The sequence below is a fragment of the Mustela lutreola genome, chromosome 2 (genome assembly GCF_030435805.1).
Source record: "Mustela lutreola isolate mMusLut2 chromosome 2, mMusLut2.pri, whole genome shotgun sequence".
NCBI classification, from domain to species: domain Eukaryota; kingdom Metazoa; phylum Chordata; class Mammalia; order Carnivora; family Mustelidae; genus Mustela; species Mustela lutreola.
This window is the reverse complement of record NC_081291.1, coordinates 183511699-183529984: the sequence shown is the minus strand read 5'-3', so window position 1 is coordinate 183529984 and position 18286 is coordinate 183511699. Positions and strand designations below refer to the sequence as shown.

Sequence of the window (18286 nt, the reverse complement as noted above, 5' to 3'; positions counted from 1 at the left end):
CAGGCCCCCCCCGAGCAGAGACCCCGATGCGAGGCTCAATCCCAGGACCCTGAGATCACGACCCGAGCCGAAGGCAGAGGCCTAAACCGCTGAGCCACCCAGGCGCCCCGCTAAGCAACTTTTTTCCTGAATATCCCACAAACCACAATACAATTCAAATGTATTCATCAACATTATAAATTACTTAGTGTCAATGAACTCAGAGAACCTTGCAAATAATAAACCTACATAAGAATGTTACGGAATTGCTTCATGTCATGATCTTTAATGAGTAACACTGAACTTTATTAATTTTGTATATCCTGTGATTCCATTAACACCCTCATTTTGTGTTCATTATTATTCGTTATGCTTCACTCATTAATTCTGCTTCTCATTTTTTTTTTCCTCCTTTGATGCTTCAGTGGGAAGAGATCAGTGGTGTTGATGAACATTACACACCCATCAGGACTTACCAGGTGTGCAATGTCATGGATCATAGTCAAAATAATTGGCTGAGGACAAACTGGGTCCCTAGGAACTCAGCTCAGAAGATCTATGTAGAGCTCAAGTTCACTCTACGGGACTGCAATAGCATTCCACTGGTTTTGGGAACTTGCAAGGAGACTTTCAACTTGTACTACATGGAGTCCGATGATGATCATGGGGTCAAATTTCGAGAACATCAGTTTACAAAGATTGACACCATTGCAGCTGATGAAAGTTTCACCCAAATGGATCTTGGGGACCGTATTCTGAAACTCAACACTGAGGTTAGAGAAGTAGGTCCTGTCAACAAAAAGGGATTCTATCTGGCATTTCAAGATGTTGGTGCTTGTGTTGCCTTGGTGTCCGTAAGAGTGTACTTCAAAAAGTGCCCATTTACAGTGAAGAATCTGGCTATGTTTCCAGACACAGTACCCATGGATTCCCAATCCCTGGTGGAGGTTCGAGGATCTTGTGTTAACAATTCTAAGGAGGAAGATCCTCCCAGGATGTACTGCAGTACAGAGGGTGAATGGCTTGTACCCATTGGCAAGTGTTCATGCAATGCTGGCTACGAAGAAAGAGGTTTTATGTGCCAAGGTAAGAGTCTTCTCTATTTTCCTTATAGTGGTGTTGCTTAACTGTGAGTTTATTATCACTGAGTAACTGAAAGAAATGAACCCAGCCTGAACTCATTGGCAGCAAAACATGCCTCAAACTGACAGTCCATTTATAGACCAAATTTATCTCACTTGATGTGTTGATCCACAGTTCACTCTAGAAATATTAGCAGTGTTTGACTATGTGGTTCTGGCCTGTACCCCACGAGAGGTGTTACATATGCTATTTTTAAGTTTTGTCTTCTATTTAATGACTCTGGTGTTATAATTCTAGATCAAGTGAAAGAAAAAAAAATCTCTCTTTTATGTAAAGGAAAGAAGCACTGGCACTCAGGTAATCTAATTTCAACAGAATTAGATTGACTATATGTTTTTCTATTTCACAGTGGTATATTCTTTATTTTTATAAAATATAGCATTCAGTGATGTCTGTATGTCAAATACCTGTTTACTTACAATGCATTAGTGCTTTAATAAAGATTATTTTATTTAAAAATCCAGGGTTTATGCCTTAGTGTTTGATGTATAAAAGGTTAATTTTTAAAGAAATTATTTTGTTTCATGGTTTGGCCCTTTAAGCTGCCCAGGAGAATATCTGTACCACATTTTAGGCTGGATGTATATTTGATACTTAATACAGTAGCAAAGAATCTGAACAGTTACCAAGATGACTTTTATTAACACTTTCTTTGTATTTGAAATAAAATTAATTAAAAATAATCTTTTTTTTCATATAAGATTTGATATATCAGATGAAAACTTCCACTTAATCCCCAAATTTGTTAGTTTCTAATTAGGCAAGGTTTGTGTTTAAGAACACACTGAAAAAAAAAAAAGAACACACTGAAATTTTTTTTTTTTTTAAATTTTAGGTGTATAAATATAAGGAGAATTTAACTACTTAGTTTTGGGAATCTGGTCTGTTTTAATACCTATGTTTGCTGTTATACTCTGAAAAAGGAATTGAATTTGGTGTTCTCTTTTTAGCCATTCAGTAATCTCATACCATGCAACAGAAATGAATATACTTTATACATTAATTAACCTTTCTAACAATGTAAATGGAACATAACATTTTGTTTTTGACTATAAACATAATCTATGGAAAAAGCTTAATGACAGCAAGGGCTACACTCTAGTCTCATACTTCTCCATGTTATTTAGATCCTTGGCAAATGCCATCAGAAATATCATTATTAAGTATGGTTTTGAAAGTTCTAAAATTGAAACAACATGGTAGATACTACTCTTTATATACATGAGTGGAGAAAAATCTCGGTGGCCTTTATAATCCACTTTGAATCATATCTTGTCTCTATGTACTCTTTATGTATATATAATATTTGTGAAAATTATTTTAAATAAAATAATAAGGACCTAACTCAGAAGAATTTCAAAATTGGCCATTTTTTCTAATTTGGTCTCTATGGAACCAGTCTCTGATATCCACACCAGGAGAGAAAGAGATATGTCTACTTCTCAATAATATGTATCAATTTATGTAGAACTATCTCCTAAAATATGACAGTGGGCAAGAAACTTAATCATTAGATGTTTGGATTTTAAATAATTTTCATATGTTATAAAATTTTATTGAAACATAAATAGAAAAATAAGTATTGGTGAAGTAAAAAGAATCACATAAAAGTCTTAGTAGAAATAAAGCTTACAGACTTATGTTACATACTATCTTAAGGATAAACTAGTAGAAGAATAAAAGAGTCATATGAAGTTATAATTCAGAAAGTTCATAATAAGTGAGAATTGCTTTACTTTCAACCTCATTCTAATTTACTTAACTACTTTTTAAACTACTATGATATTCAGTTGTATTCCAAGATCACTCCTAGAGATAGGATTTAATTAATTAATCTTTAAATTTTGTGTGAGAGAGCAAGAGAATAAACACAAGGTGGGGGGAAGGGCAGATGGAGAGAAAAAGAGACAGAATCATAAGTAGGCTTCTTTCTCAGCATGGAGCTCTCCATGGGGCTTAATCCCATAACCTCTACTCTGACCTGAGCCAAAAATCAAGAATAGGACATTCAACTGACTTAACCACCTAGATGCCCTTATAGATAAGGATTTAAGTGAAAGTTTTATATTCTTGAAACTTGTTAAGTTTAAGGATGTCAACAGCACCTTTTTCATATAGTAATGCAATATCATCATAGACTTTCTCTCTCAGCATTTAAAAATACTAGTTTCAGAATGAGATACATATATAAAAATAGCCGATTGTTTTAAGACAAAGATCTTGAAGATAATAAAAATAATTGTAGTAGAATTAGAGATTGCCCTTGAAATGGGATGTGATTGTAATTTAAAGGGGAGGATTTTTTTTTTTTTTAGTGATGCAGTTTAAAGGGGGAATATTTTCTTATAGTTATGTCTTGACATTTGCTGATGTTTCCAAGTGATTTTTGGTTTCCTTTCTTTTCACAATCACAAAGACTTTGTATATTCAGATTATTAGACAATGTGTTGAGGTATTCTACTTTCTTTTGATTTACATATTTAACAAATATTTGTTTAAACATATTATTTTGGGCATTACTATACTATGTCTTAAAATTTTAGAACTCAGGAACTCAGGAACGAGATTTATTCTGTATCTTGTTCTTGGCTATAATTTTGCTGTTGTTGTCAGTGATGGTGCTGGTGTTTCAGTTGGCTTTTTGGTAAACTTGTAGGCTGTCTGAACAGCATGCTAGGACTCTCACTAGTCAACATTTTAGCAGCCGTGCTTCTGTTTAGGCACAGAGAAGAGTGGTAATCCTCAGGAAAGAAGCAGATACAAAAGATAGCTAAACAAACTTCCTGTATTTCATGAAATCAGTTTTTATTTTTTAAATTTTTTTCCAAAAGGATATTGTATCATCCTTTTTAAAAAAAATGATGGGGTAATACCTTGATATACCCACTATTTGGAACACACATATAGCTAGATTTTAAACATCTCAGCATAATCTTATAATCCAATGATAAGCAACCATAGGCTTTCAGTTGCCTAACACAAAAGAAAACATGACTCATTCACTTTATTTAAAAGAATATTTAATGAGTGTCTATTTCATTCTAAGTATTGTATCAGAACTCAAAGCCTTTTTTTTTTAAATGTTCATGATTTACTAGATGCTAGTGTATTTATTTGTTAAGTCATGTCTATGAGCTATCTTATTTATCACCCCCCTCCAAGTAACTTACAGGCATACCTTATTATTATCTACATCTTAAAAAATGAGAACAAAGCTTTCACAAGTTAAATATCTTGCCATAGTTTCTTTAATGGGTGAGTGTTGGATTAGAGATCTGAAACCAGGCAGTCTGATTCCAAAGGCTGTCATCTTAACCTCAATCCACATTGCTTCCCTATGTTTTAGTCCAGTGGTGACAGAGACCAAGAAACCCCATAAGACACAAATTCTACTGGAAGTAAGAGTACAGTACATTGAAGGAGGAGTAGGACCACAGTTGAATTGGCATAAAGTAACCCAAAATCTGTTAATATAAGGTTTAATATAAATCAGTTTATTTCTCACATCATTCTGCTTCTAGAATTTTTAAAAAGAAGAGCTACTAGTCAAAATGTAATATTTTGGAAAGACTAATTTTAGTCTGGATGATATGTATAAAATCTGGATATATACATCACCAGTCATCTTAGATATACAACAAAGTCTAACAAATTTAATTCAATAAGTGTTTTTGACTATCCATTAGTACAAAGTAATAATGCACTAGACACAGGGAAACATAGATGGATTGTATTTACCTTACAGGGGCTCAGCATCTCCTGTGAAAGACAGATACATAAATGGATACTTTTAATGCAAGCCAGACCAATCAGTCTTGCACCAGGGGTACAAAAGACTTTGGCAATGTAGGGGAAGGAGAGATAATTTTGAGTATTTCCAAATTCATAATGGGATTTTTTCATTAATGATGAAATGCCTTTGAATGAGAGATTTTGATCATCTTTGCTAGCATTAGAAACTTTTGGAGTAAGGAAAAGAGGCTAACAACCTTATATAGCTTACTCATTACAGACAATAAAGTTTATAATTTGTTTATTGAATTTCAAAATGTGTAGAAGTACCATTAGAGTTTTGTGTTCTGAGCTCGTTCCGCAGGGAGGTTTTGTAAAGATTTCATAGCCAGGTCATTTTCTCACTTTAGTAATGAAATATTCTGAACCATTTATTCCACTCTAGATGGATAACTGGGACAGTTAAAGTTTGGTTAAGTAAATGCTGAGGATATGACAATATCCATTTGATAGGAAAATATATTGATGAAGACACTTCATTGTCAAAAAATTCACCCATCAATTTCAGAATTATAATTGAAACCAATGTTGTCCTTTACAGAGCCAGAATTCTAACCATAGCATTATACTTTTCTTGTATATAAATGAAAACCTTCAAAACAGTGCACTTTTCCTGAAATGAGGAAAAGAGTGGGAATATATTTTGGCTATTTATTCAGTTATTCAACTATTATTGAGTCTGTAGTATATAGTATGTACCAAATCCTGTGTTGCACACTAAAAAAACAGAAATGAACATTATCCCTGCTAAATTAGTTTGGTTCATATTTCAAAAATCTGTGTGTATTGGGGAATGGGAGGTAAATACTTTGGTCTTTGCTCTTAAGGAAGCATAGATTTTTTTTTTCTTGAAGATTTTATTTATTTATTCAATAGAGAGAGAGAGAGAGAGAGCAAGTACAAGCAGGCAGAATGGCAGGCAGAAGGAGAGGGAGAAGCAGTTCTCCTTTGAGCAGGGAGCCCAGTGAGGGGCTCAATCCCAGGAATCTGGGATCATGACCTGAGCTGAAGGCAGCTGCCTAACCGAAGGAGCCTCCCAGGCACTCCAAAAAACATAGATTTTTAACTGAATTTTTAAACAGAGCTAAGTTAATGGCTGTTTAAACTAAAAATAAATTATTAGTGGTAATGAGGAAGGAGGTATTGGTGTGGGTGGAAATAAGTGATAGGAAATTTAAAATTTCTACAGTAAGATGCTTTATTTTGCTGGTTTTGTTTTACTCTGCTAAGAAAGAATGAACACAGGAAAGATAAGAAGATAAAGTGGTACATCTTTCTCCTTTAAGGAACAGTTAGAGGGAGAACACAAGAAAAGACTGAAAGAAATATTGGTTGTTAAAGAATAATTCAGAAATTGCATGCCATGCAAACCACAAATGCAGAAAAAGAGAGAGTGCTTATTATGATAAGTTTGGTAAAATAGAAATACACATGAAAAATAACTACAGGGGCACCTGGGTGGCTCAGTGGGTTAAAGCCTCTGCCTTCGGCTCAGGTCATGATCCCATCATCCTGGGATCCAGCCCAGCATCCAGCTCTCTGCTCAGCTTCCTCCTCTCTCTGCCTGCCTCTCTGCCTACTTGTGACCTCTCTCTCTCTCTCTCTCTCTCTGTGTCAAATAAATAAAAAATATCTTAAAAAAATAACTACATATACTTCAACTGATAAAGAGTGATATAATGATTAATATGAAAAGTAAGAAATCATGCATGAGACTTGGTTTACTGGTAGTTTCTGTAATATATAATTTTAAAATATGGCTTTCATTTAAATAGGTTTTCTCTCAGTTTAATGATAGAGGAGGAAATCATGCTATCTCTTTTAATTTACTGTGTATGGCTTAAGTATTTGGGCAATGTTTCTGGTCTCTGGGTGAGCTGGCTAAATGTGGTCAAATTGCACGTTGAGTTGCTTTTATTGGATGTTAATAAGCCTTAAAATGATACTATTAAATATTAAAATTATAAACCTAATTTATCTGCTGTTTGCTTTCAATCATTAACAATCGAGATACAACTGATTTATTTCACTAGAGAAATCATTAGTATTTCTTACATCCCAGTATAATTATTTTAACTTTTTAAGATTGGAGATGTAAAGAAATTTTGCATTAATGCCAAGAAAACCTTGTGAAATTTATTATTATTTTTTAATCCTGGTTAATGAATTCTGCTATCTGCTTTGATTTAGTTAGGAGAAAAAAAACGAGAATGCTAATGGATTTTTATATAGTCAATTAATTACATTTGAGGCAGATCCCAGGAGGTTACTATAAATATTCCTGCTCCTACAAACTTTGTTTAGACTTAATGTACCAAGTACCTTATTAACGTCACTGAAGAATCTATTGCTCTGTGTTTTATCTCTGTGCATTCATTGTGGAGTGCCAACTTTATTCCTTGTTTTTGTACATCAGCTGCTTAATAGAAAAGTGTGTTTGATGTGATGTATGAAAATAGCTAGACTTTTTGATGATTATCCATAATTATGTTGGTTTCACCTAGGACTTAGGGCAAGAGTTCTTGTTCTCATTTCATTTCTCTGTCAATTCAGAAACTCTTAAAGAAGCTGTCAAGGTTTCAATAACAAAAGATTTGGAGATTCTACTTACTCTTGAAGAGGTAGAGAAAATTGAAAATCTCATTCAGAATTTGGCACTTACTACTGAGTCTGTTTGCACCCTCTGGAACTTCTTGGAGTTCATATATTGTAATGAATTCAGAAGCATGTTTTTTTGTTTGTCTATTTGTTTTTTTCTGGGGGCACTTGGGTGGCTCAGTCGGTCAAGCATCTGACTCATGATCTAGGCTCAGGTCTTGATCAGAGGGTCTTGAGTTTGAGCCTGCCACTGGATTCCATGCTGGGCAATACGTGCTGGGAGCTGGGCACTAGGCAGCAAGTTACTTGAAGGAAGGACCTCATTTTGTCCTTTTCTAGGAACATCATGCCTAGAACTAACAGAGGATAATTAAGTTCTCAGTTAGATACTTACTGAATGAATACTTACTGAATGACTCTTCCAAGTACGCATCCTTAGAATGTAAGTTCTAGAGTGAATATGCTTTATGCTATTTATTTTTGAATCTACTAGGTCTTTCAGATGCGTAATGATGTTCATTTTATCTAATTTGAAATAAGCACATTTGACTCTTAGATCACATACAGTTGCAACAAGTTAAGACTAGATCCACCTAGGGGCACCTGGGTGGCTCAGTGGTTAGGCCTCTGCCTTTGGCTCTGGTCATGATCTCAGGATCCTGGGATCGAGTCCGTGTTGGGCTCTCTGCTCAGCGGAGAACCTGCTTCCTCTCTCTCTCTCTCTCTCTCTCTCTGCCTACTTGTGATCTCTGTCAAATAAATAAATAAAATTTAAAAGAAAAAAGACTAGATCCACCTAACTATCCTGATACTAATTAATGATCTATTACGTTATCTCATCTGTTCATTAATTAGTATCTGGTATCTGAGAGAATACCTTTTATCTTTTATGAATTTATGATGAATAGGTTTTCTGACTTACAAAAAATCAATCGACTATCATACCTGTAATAAAGCAAAGCTCTATTTATATAAATGCTGAAATAATTTTTGTTTAATACACCTAGTACTCATTGACTCATCCTTTAATTACTGCACTGAAATCTCTTACCTTGAATTATAAAAAACTTATTTGTTTTCCCAGAGTTTAAAATTACATCTATCTAATCCCACTTTACCTTTAGCAGTTGCACACCCATGACTTTTCAAACCAATACATTTATTTTATTACAAAATATGCCACTGATAAGTAATAATGTGCATAACTTTCAAGCAACCAGATATTTTGACAGTTTTATAAGAGCTATAAAGCCCTTGATTTATACAAGTTTCTATATCTTCTCACCAATTTGTATAATAACTTCTGGTACCTTTAGCACAGTGCAGACCCCTGTCCCCCCCATCCACCCAAGTTTGCCCTCAAACTTCAATTTGCATTTATTTGTTTTATTTAACAAAAGGCTCTTGTCACTGACAACTGTTTGAGTTCTTGCACTCAGTAGCCTTAAAAATGCTGCTTATCAGTTTCTTCATCCGTAAAAGGGTATTTGAAAATCATCATTATTGTTAGTCCTCAGCATCATTGGAATGTGTAATCTTCCTTGCTTTCTTGTTTCATCTATGTTAAAACAGATGTTATAAACTCATCCATTCAACAGTCTCTTTCTTACTTTAAACCTTAGGGCTTAGGGATACTTTAAGGGAAAGGACATGCCTTTAATGAACGTATTTATCTATGTATTCATTATTTATTCACTGGTTGTCCACCTTCTTTCAAGTAGGATTTTCCTCTCCTGAGGACACTTCATTTTTATTTTCATTAAGCTTCTAGTCTATTCAATCATAGGTGATATTTCCTCCATTCTCTTCTTGTTAGCTTCTATTTTTCTTTTTCTGAACATCAGTCACTCTTGATTTTTCCCATCTGGTGTTGACTCAGTCTCTATTCCTTCTAGCGTGTTTCGTGTTTGGTTTTTGTTTTTGTCTTCTTCTTCTTTTTTTTTTTTCCTGCTGATTATTTAACAGCAACCTTAAATTTAGATATGGACATTTTTATTGTTGTAGATCCAGAGAGGCTTTTAGGTTTTAACTGATTTAAGAAAATGTAGTTTAGGAACAGGCAAACAATAACAATAACAAGATAAAATAAAATTCAACATTTCAAAAATGTTAAACCCAGAAGTTTTTTTACTGTTCTATGTCCTAATATTTCATTGTATAAAAGACTAGCTTAGGTATTAGGGGAGTTATAATAATAAATAATGTTCTTGCCTAGAAGGAATTCATGTGAATCAAAAAAAGTAATCAGAGAAGTAAAAATATTTGTCAGACATTTTACTTGACTGTGTGTAGAACAAACTATATCTATTTGATTTACTTTGGGTATTTATTATGTACATTTAAGAATCACCTAAATAGTAAAAAAAAAAAAAAAAAAAAAGTAAAAAAACAAGAAAAAAAAAGCAGTGAAGAAAACGGTATAAATTGTATGAAGTAAATTACAAATGTGTTTACATGAATTACTATATGATATTACTAGAAACTTTCAATCATATTATGACAATATACCATATAAAGAGTAATTAAGTAAAAACTCTTAAAATATGAAAAAGAGAGGAAAATAAAGGGTGCATTTGGGGAGAAGGGGGTGGGATTATGGACATTGGGGAGGGTATGTGCTTTGGTGAGTGCTGTGAAGTGTGTAAACCTGGTGATTCACAGACTTGTACCCCTGGGGATAAAAATATATGTTTATAAAAAATAAAAAATTAAAAGTAAAAAAAAAAAAAAAAAAAAAGAGTGCATTTGGCTTGCGAGTTACCTAAGTATTGTAGTTCATTTGTTTCTTTGTTTGTAGTTCATTTCTGAGTCTAAAAACAAACAGTATAAATTTAAAGCATCTATTTGCATATTTAAGATACTAGAAAGAGGGGTGCCTGCATGGCTTAGTGGATTAAAGCCTCTGCCTTCGGCTCAGGTCATGATCCTAGGGTCCTGGGATTGAGCCCTACATCGGGCTCTTTGCTAGGCAGGGAGCCTGCTCCCGCCTCTCTCTCTGCCTGTCTCTCTGCCTACTTGTGATCTCTCTCTCTGTCAAGTAAATAAAATCTTAAAAAAAAAAAAAAGAAGATACTAGAAAGAAACGTGAGTTCTTCATTCCATACAAACTACAAATCAGATTACTTTGAGCAGTCAGAGACAATTTAACTGCAAACATATTTAGGAGAAATAGGACTGTTGTTAAATTTAAGGAGTAGAATGAATTCATGTCTAATTATTGGAATACCTCATAATTAATAAGCACAAGTTAGATGATCATCAATGAACCACTATAAAAGGCCTTAAAAATCACAGACGGTTTTATAAATATTAGTCTAGGACAGGATTACAAATAAATGAGAGTTACAGTCTGCTAGTAAAATATGGGTTATTTTATACAAGTTAACTTTAACTTGTATAAAATATGGTTTATTTTATACAAGTTAACTATATGGTTTATTTTATACAAGTTAACTTTAGTTATATAATCATGTCAAATTTCACTGTTCAAAGAGAGAAAAATAATAAGACATTTCTTTAAATATGTCTTTTTCTAGTATTTGTCTTGACCTGAAGGGACATTTTATAAGTCAGTATTAAGATATTTTCCCAAGGTTTTAACCCAGTTCACGATCATCCCTTGTCAAATAGCTGTACAGTATTTGCTTTTAGTATACCATATTTAAAAATTTTAATATGCTAAAATCTGTGAATTTTCAGATACTTTGTCTAGCCTAGTGTTTCAAAGTTTCAAAGGTAGAAATAATTATTTAGGCAAGTCTTCTATGCTAATTATATAGTCTTTGGGGAACACAAATAATTTTCTCATTCAAGTAGTTTGTTTGAGAGTGTGTTTGTGGAAAAATGTGGAATGAGCTTCCCAATACAGTATTTACTATAGGAATCTAAGACATGGGGAAAAAGTAATTTCAGTTGTAAAAAGTAAAGTAGCTTTAATTTTACTTGAAAGAAGTTATTTTTGTCATCACATTTTCAGTCTCATTTTCAAAGGAAGATCAGTACACTGTGTACCACTAAGGAAATATCTATTAAATGCAAACGCATCTGAAAAGTGATTAGAATTTTCCAAAGAAGGACATATCTAAGCCCATTTCTCTGTGACTGGTGGAATATTGTTTATTTTGAATATATAAAAATTTTAGTTAGTTGGTGTTTTAGTGTGTGTGACCTTGTTGGATAGCTCGTGGATCTGCCACCATAATATACCATCAGGTAGTTGGGCTCTGAAGGAACTATTGAAATTTCATTTCTTTAACATAGCCTACTTGGGGGTTGATATAGATATTCTTCCTTGGTCTGATGTGCTTCATGCAATTATGCAAAACAAGTATTTTAAAGCTGATATATAATCTATAGATCTTGTAGGGAATATTCATCTTTATCAACATGCTTTTTCTGTCCAGCTATTCAGAAATTATCAGAGATTCTATATTTTAAAATTCGAAGAAGCCAATGTAGTTTTGTTCAGAATGCAGGTTATGATTCTAAAAAAAGGGAGAGAGAGAGATTATTGAGATTTCATGAACTTTTCCAGTTTGTTTCATTGTTTTTCATCAACCCTTCTCAGAGAAAGGGAGACCAAACCTTATGCAAAATAAACTAAGAAGTAGATCATCTCCCTCTTGAGGTACTGAGATTCTGTGAAAGACATTGGTAAGGGTATCACAAAGAGTGCTTTGCAAGTACAGATTCGTTGTATACTTTCCACCTTCTTTCCTGTGATTTCTCCCCCACTCTGTCTGTGTTTGGAGTTTTGACAATCCCTTATTAGTTCCAGAGTAGAACTTATAAGAGCTAATAAGGGTTTACATTACAGCTCTGACAGCTGGCACTAAACCTTAATAGAAAGCAATTGTGGAGAGAAATACACGTTTTGATAATGTTTGATGAAAGTGCTCCAAAGGAGAGCCATTTGGAAAGAATCATATGACTAGAGAGACTGCATGTATATTCTATTCGTGTAGCTTCTCATCTTCCAGGATGTGGACGAAACATCCTGTTGGCAGATAACTGTAATCACTTATGGATGTCTCTTTTAGGAAGCAGAATCCATGATATCCTGTAGGAAAAATGTATTATAAACTTTAGTTGGGTTGTTATTTATCCCTCTTCCAGTAGTCCTCTGAGATGTGTTGCTGTTGGTTGCCCTTTAGAAACACTCAGTATTGGACTTCTGATCACAGATTTGTTCTGTGAGAGGAGACCCAGAGATTCCAAGGGTGAGTCGAGATCATGAAACTGATAGCCATCATATGAACAGTCATAGACTTTTTGTATGAGAAAAAAAGAAAATAAAAATAAGAAGTAAGAATGGCTTCTAAAAATGAAAGACCCTCCATGTAAAATATTCCTGAATTCTCTGTTCAGTGGTCAGTTATAATGCCACAAAAGGTTAAAAGTTGACACTGTAATTGAGAACATCTGCTGCTTTTTGACATGAAGACTTACTTTCAACAAGAAAAAGAAAGCACATGCTGTGAGATGAGAGAATACCATTCTTGAAGTAATGCATAAAGAACATGTAAATTTTTCTGGAACTCAGAAATGAATCTGTATATATAAATGGTTGGAAAGGAACGTTTTTGTTTCTCTGGTCATTATTAGATAGGAAAATCTATATTCCAGAGATTTGGATCCACTTGCTGCCTATCTCATGCTGCTCTATTGAAGATGGGATATTCCAATCTGTCAGTCAACATGTATAAAGGCTTTATGGCATCCAGAATTGATTAATGTGCTGAACTGAAGGGAAGGACAATACAGTTCTTGCTCCTAAGCACCTTGGATTCTAAAGGGTAGCTGAACTGAATTTATGTTAAAAGGAAGCAAGTACAATATCCATAAGCTCATTAGGAAGAAAAAAAGTGGAGTAAGCATGAAAGACGAATATTGCTTAGAGACTCATCAAAATGTGTTGCTAAGAGGTAATAAATGGAGAGGTTTCAATTTCCATGGAGTTAAATATTCCATCATTTATTCATTTTCATCAAACAAAATGTAATGAATACCTACTATACCAATATCCACTGGAAATATAGCACTGAACACAACAAAAAAATGTCCCTGCCCTCACAGTAATTAGCTTTTAGTGGAAATATCAGTGGAATATGCTAATGCAGATTCTTTCATTGTACCACCCGTGGAATAAAGCATAGACTAATCTCTCAGCCCAGGTGATTTTGCCTCCAAGGGACATATGACAATGTCTGAAGAAGACATTTCAGTTGTCACAGCTTGGGCTGGGGATTGCTACTGGCATCTAGAGTTTAGAGGACAGAGATGCGGATAAATATTGTACAATGCACAGGGCAGCCTCTGTAACAACAGATCATCCAAGCAAACTATGTCAAGGTTGGGAAAACCTGGTCTAGAATAACCCTTCCTTTTACAGAAACATAAATAAAGACTGAAAGGTCAAATTACACATTAGCAGAGCCCAAGTTGGAACCCGAACTCAAGCATCTTATGATGGTACCTCAGGACATTTCCTTTTTGGGATTTATTTAGACTTAGAAATTTCTATAACTTTAAAGGCATGTGGAGTCTTATTAACTACTTAGGTAATTGGAAAGTAACACTTAAGCAAAGAAAATCAGAACTAAGATTCTTTATGTGAGAGAGAGAATAAAGATTTCAGGACTCTTCACATGAAGGTAGATATTTAAAAACAGTGAAAGAATGTTACTTGCACGGAGCTGGAAAAAGTGACTGACATTTAATGGCTGGAATTTGGTAGTACACAGACTGAGAATGTGAGCAGAGTGATAAAAGAGATATCAAAGAAAAAGCATTTGGAGATTGAGGGCGTTTCCTTAAGCAAAGGGTTCAGACAGCTGCTATGGAGTTAGTTCCCTTTTAGCGAACTCTGACGTGCTGACATGAAATCGAATCTGACATTTGATTCCCTTTTTTCTGTAATGTGGTACAAATGTAAAGATGACAGGTAGATGTGGTTATTTACAGGACCATATTGTATTAATATATACAACTCGGTATAAAAACTTCGTTGGTTCTAATTCTAAGACTCCTCTTTTTTTGATATTAGAGCATCACCTTAACATCAGCAGTTTCTGTCCTCTGGCTTATAACTGAGCTTGGTGCTTTATTTTATCTTCCCAAACACCTATGGGGAAAGTACCGTCAGGTCCCCGTTTCCCATGAGAGGAGACTAAATAAGTTGAGAAACTGGACAGTTGTCCAGAGGTTGCAGTTGGTAAGTGGTGAAACAGGAATTTGAATGCAGAACATTTGTGTGTGGCCAGCGTTCCTTTGGCCTCCCTAGCAAGGAGGATCAGGACATAAGGAAACTGAAGCCCACCAGCCTGTGTTTTTAGAACTGGCCTGTGCAGCACAGGGCTGTCGTTGCTGTAAGGCTGCTTTTGAGGATGTCATTCAACACTTTCCACTCTGTCCTCTTTCTGAGACCCATTGCAGACATTGATTTCAGACTCCCATGCCAGGAATGCTTGTGTTTCTCAGGCTACTGGCTTGTTTACACTTCTGGAAATTGATTCATGTCATGGTAATGGTATCTTGCTTGCATTCTCTATAAATGAGTGCAGAATTGTGTCTTCCTACATCCTACAATTAGCTGTGCCCTTGCAACATTCCTTGTTGATGTTAAAATACAATTTTTTTCATGTGAAATGAGAAATCTATTTAGGCAAATATATATATGTATACACACACACACATACACACAAGTATATAAGTGTATATATACACTTATTCTTCATTTATCTATTGATGGACACACTTGGGCTTCTTCCATAAATTGACTAGTGCTTCAACAAACATAGGGGTACATATATCTTTTTGTATTAGTGTTTTCATATTCTTTAGGTAAATACCCAGTAGTGAGATTACTTGATCATAGGGCAAATCCATTTTTAATTTTTTGAGGAACCTCGAAACTGTTTTCCAGTTTGCATTTCCACCAACAGTGCACAAGGGTTCCTTTTTCTCTACATCATCACTTATTTCACAATTTTATTTTTCCCCCATATGTTTCCTTTGTATTCTGTTCTTCAGATTTCAAGCAATATTTTATAGTTTTCTATTGCATCCTGAATTTTAGATATTCTGTCTCTAGGATGAGTGATAAATACATTTGAATGGCCATTTATTGATTGCCAAGTATGTACTCAGGAATTAATATACCATTTAATGCTCAACAAAAACCTTACAAAGTAAATATTATTAGCCATATTTACCAGGACAGGGCTAAGATAATTTACTAATTTGTCCTGTTTCATGAGGCCAGGTTGTAAACACAGCTCTGTCTAATTCTGAATCCCAATCCTTCTTATACTGTAATAAAATAATATTTTTCTTTTGGTGATACTTTATAAGTCACAATAACGTGAAAATTTGGAAGTTCTTGCAGCTAAGGGAGTGGCTAAAGAAAGTGGTTTTTAGAATTGAGGTAAAAAAAGATTAGCAGTAGTTATTTAAAGAGGCAAGAACTTTATTCTTTAACATAATCCTTCTCTCTTTTTTCAGTATGGAACTGGGTAAGACTATAATGCAAACATGTTTTAACAGGGTAGCTGTGGTCTTTATTTTCTGTGCATGTGGAACTTGGTCACACCTCTAATTACCTCTGCTTCTATTTCCATTGCCCCTGCTGTTGTTGAGGCCATGATTGATAGGAGATGATGGTGAGGGGGGAACCAGGACCCAGAAAACTCTCGCTATGTGCTCAGTGTGTATGCTTGCACAATATGCTTCTTTATTAGTTTGACAGATCTCCAAGTGGCAGATTGGAAATGAGTTTTGGAGATGGCTGATGTATCTGCTAACATACTGGGTATGTTCAAAACTTACAAACACTGAAATACATATATGAATGTATGTACGTGTATGTAGGAATATATGCAGGTATATATATATGTATACATGTGTGTAACTGTATGTGCCTAAAGACATACAGGACATGTACATATATGCATGTGTAGATGCATATATGGATGCATGGCATATATATTCATATACACACATTCATTTGTGCTGTATACTTAGCATATATATATAGGTATTATAATATGTGTACTTATAAATATACATCTTGTTTCTAAAAGAATTTAAGATGAATGAGGTATGGAATAGAATATCAAATGGAACTTCAGATGGTATTGGACTGCTGCATACATTCTTATATTTCTTTGTATTGCTTTTAGAATGAGGCAGCACACAGAGTAAGTTAATAAATATAATATGCATATCTTTAAAATTGCAATAATAAATCATTATACTCCTTTGGGTAAATAAATAAATATGGCTTAAAATGTACATGTTTCCTAAATTATCAATCAGATTGTTTTATATGAAGATTGTATATGAAATTCCTCTCTTTGGAAATGCTATTGGTGTCATAGGTTACAAAGTTTTGTGTTGCTATCAGAAATTTTGTGGGGCATCTGGCTGGCTTACTTGGTTAAGCTTCTAACTCTTAGTTTCCACTCAGGTCATGATCCTATAGGTGGTGGGGTTCCATGCTCAGCAGGGAATCAGCTTAAAGATTCTCTCTCCCCACTTTCTTAATCTGTCTCTCAATCTCTAAAATAAATGAATAAATCCTTTTTTTAAAAGAAATTTTTAACCCTTTAAGCTTTCCAGAGTATAAAGGCTTGTATAAAGCAACTGTTTCATTTATACAATAAAACTCCTTTAAAATGTTGATATCCAAGAACAGATGTAATTCCCAAGGGCTTCTACTGTATATAGTATAGTTTAGTGACAAGATATATGCTGCTTTATATTCAAATCTGTGTAATGACGATGGGTGGGATAATGGTGTTCTATTAGTGCTTCAGTGCAGAGCTACTGGGCAAAAGAGGCTGGAAGAAAAAGCAGGCTATATCCTTCATAAGGTTGATGGTTACTCTAATTAGTGATGAAAAGGAAATGAGAAAATACATTGGCTTGCTTTTTATTAAGCACAGTAAGTAAAGCAGATGAGTGTTTGAAAGCTCATTGAGCTGCCATAAAAAAATTTAAGCATTGTTCATATTGGCTAGTAGCCAAGTTCATGCTGTAAACTCCAGACAAGGGTCAGCACTGCAGAGGAATTGTCAGCTCTATTCTCTGTACACTCTTAGTCCAGTAATAAACCTGAGATTTGCTCAGCACAGTTGCGGGATTACATTTGTTTTACATGACTTGATACATATCTAAATTCATGGTAAAAATCCAGTAAGATTCCTTAGAATAAGATAATGGGGATTCCTGATTTTATATTCTTGAATCTTGTTTATAGCATTTTATTATAATAAATAGATATAGATAGATAATTATATATATATATAAAATTTTCATATGTCTTGACCTAAATATTTTTTAAGAGTCAGAGTTAGGAGAGAAATATAACAATAAAATATTGATAACAGATTGGGTACTAACATATAAATACTAATTTTTTTAAGTGGATAAAAAGCATACTTTGTTATTGTTAGAGATTGTAAACTTTCTAAGATTAGCAGCTGTGTTTTCTACTCTTTTGTGAATCTTTTCTGAGCCTAGTTCAAATGTACAATAATGTACATTTTGTACATTTTACATTTTAATGTAAAATAATGTACAATAACAACATCTTTTGTGGGAATATTGATGGCTCCTTTACTTACTAATATTTTTGTTTCTTTATTAACATATGCACTGTATCAGTATAAAATAGGAAAAATGGAGTGATAGTGAAATATAGGTAACTTTCTTGCATGAAGGCACACATGGTGGGTATAGGAGCACACATACCTAGTTATTTGCTATACCCTGA

At 34.1% G+C, this 18286-nt stretch overlaps 1 protein-coding gene across 2 annotated transcripts in view; it reads left to right on the top strand.

Annotated features, from left to right (window-relative positions):
* EPHA3 (EPH receptor A3) overlaps positions 1-18286 on the top strand; it is a 365925-nt gene that overhangs the window by 100234 nt on the left and 247405 nt on the right. For both annotated transcript variants that reach the window (XM_059164417.1, XM_059164416.1), the window contains exon 3: positions 405-1065. In XM_059164417.1, coding sequence (XP_059020400.1) covers positions 405-1065 — 661 coding nt within the window. The remainder of the gene's footprint in view (positions 1-404; positions 1066-18286) is intronic.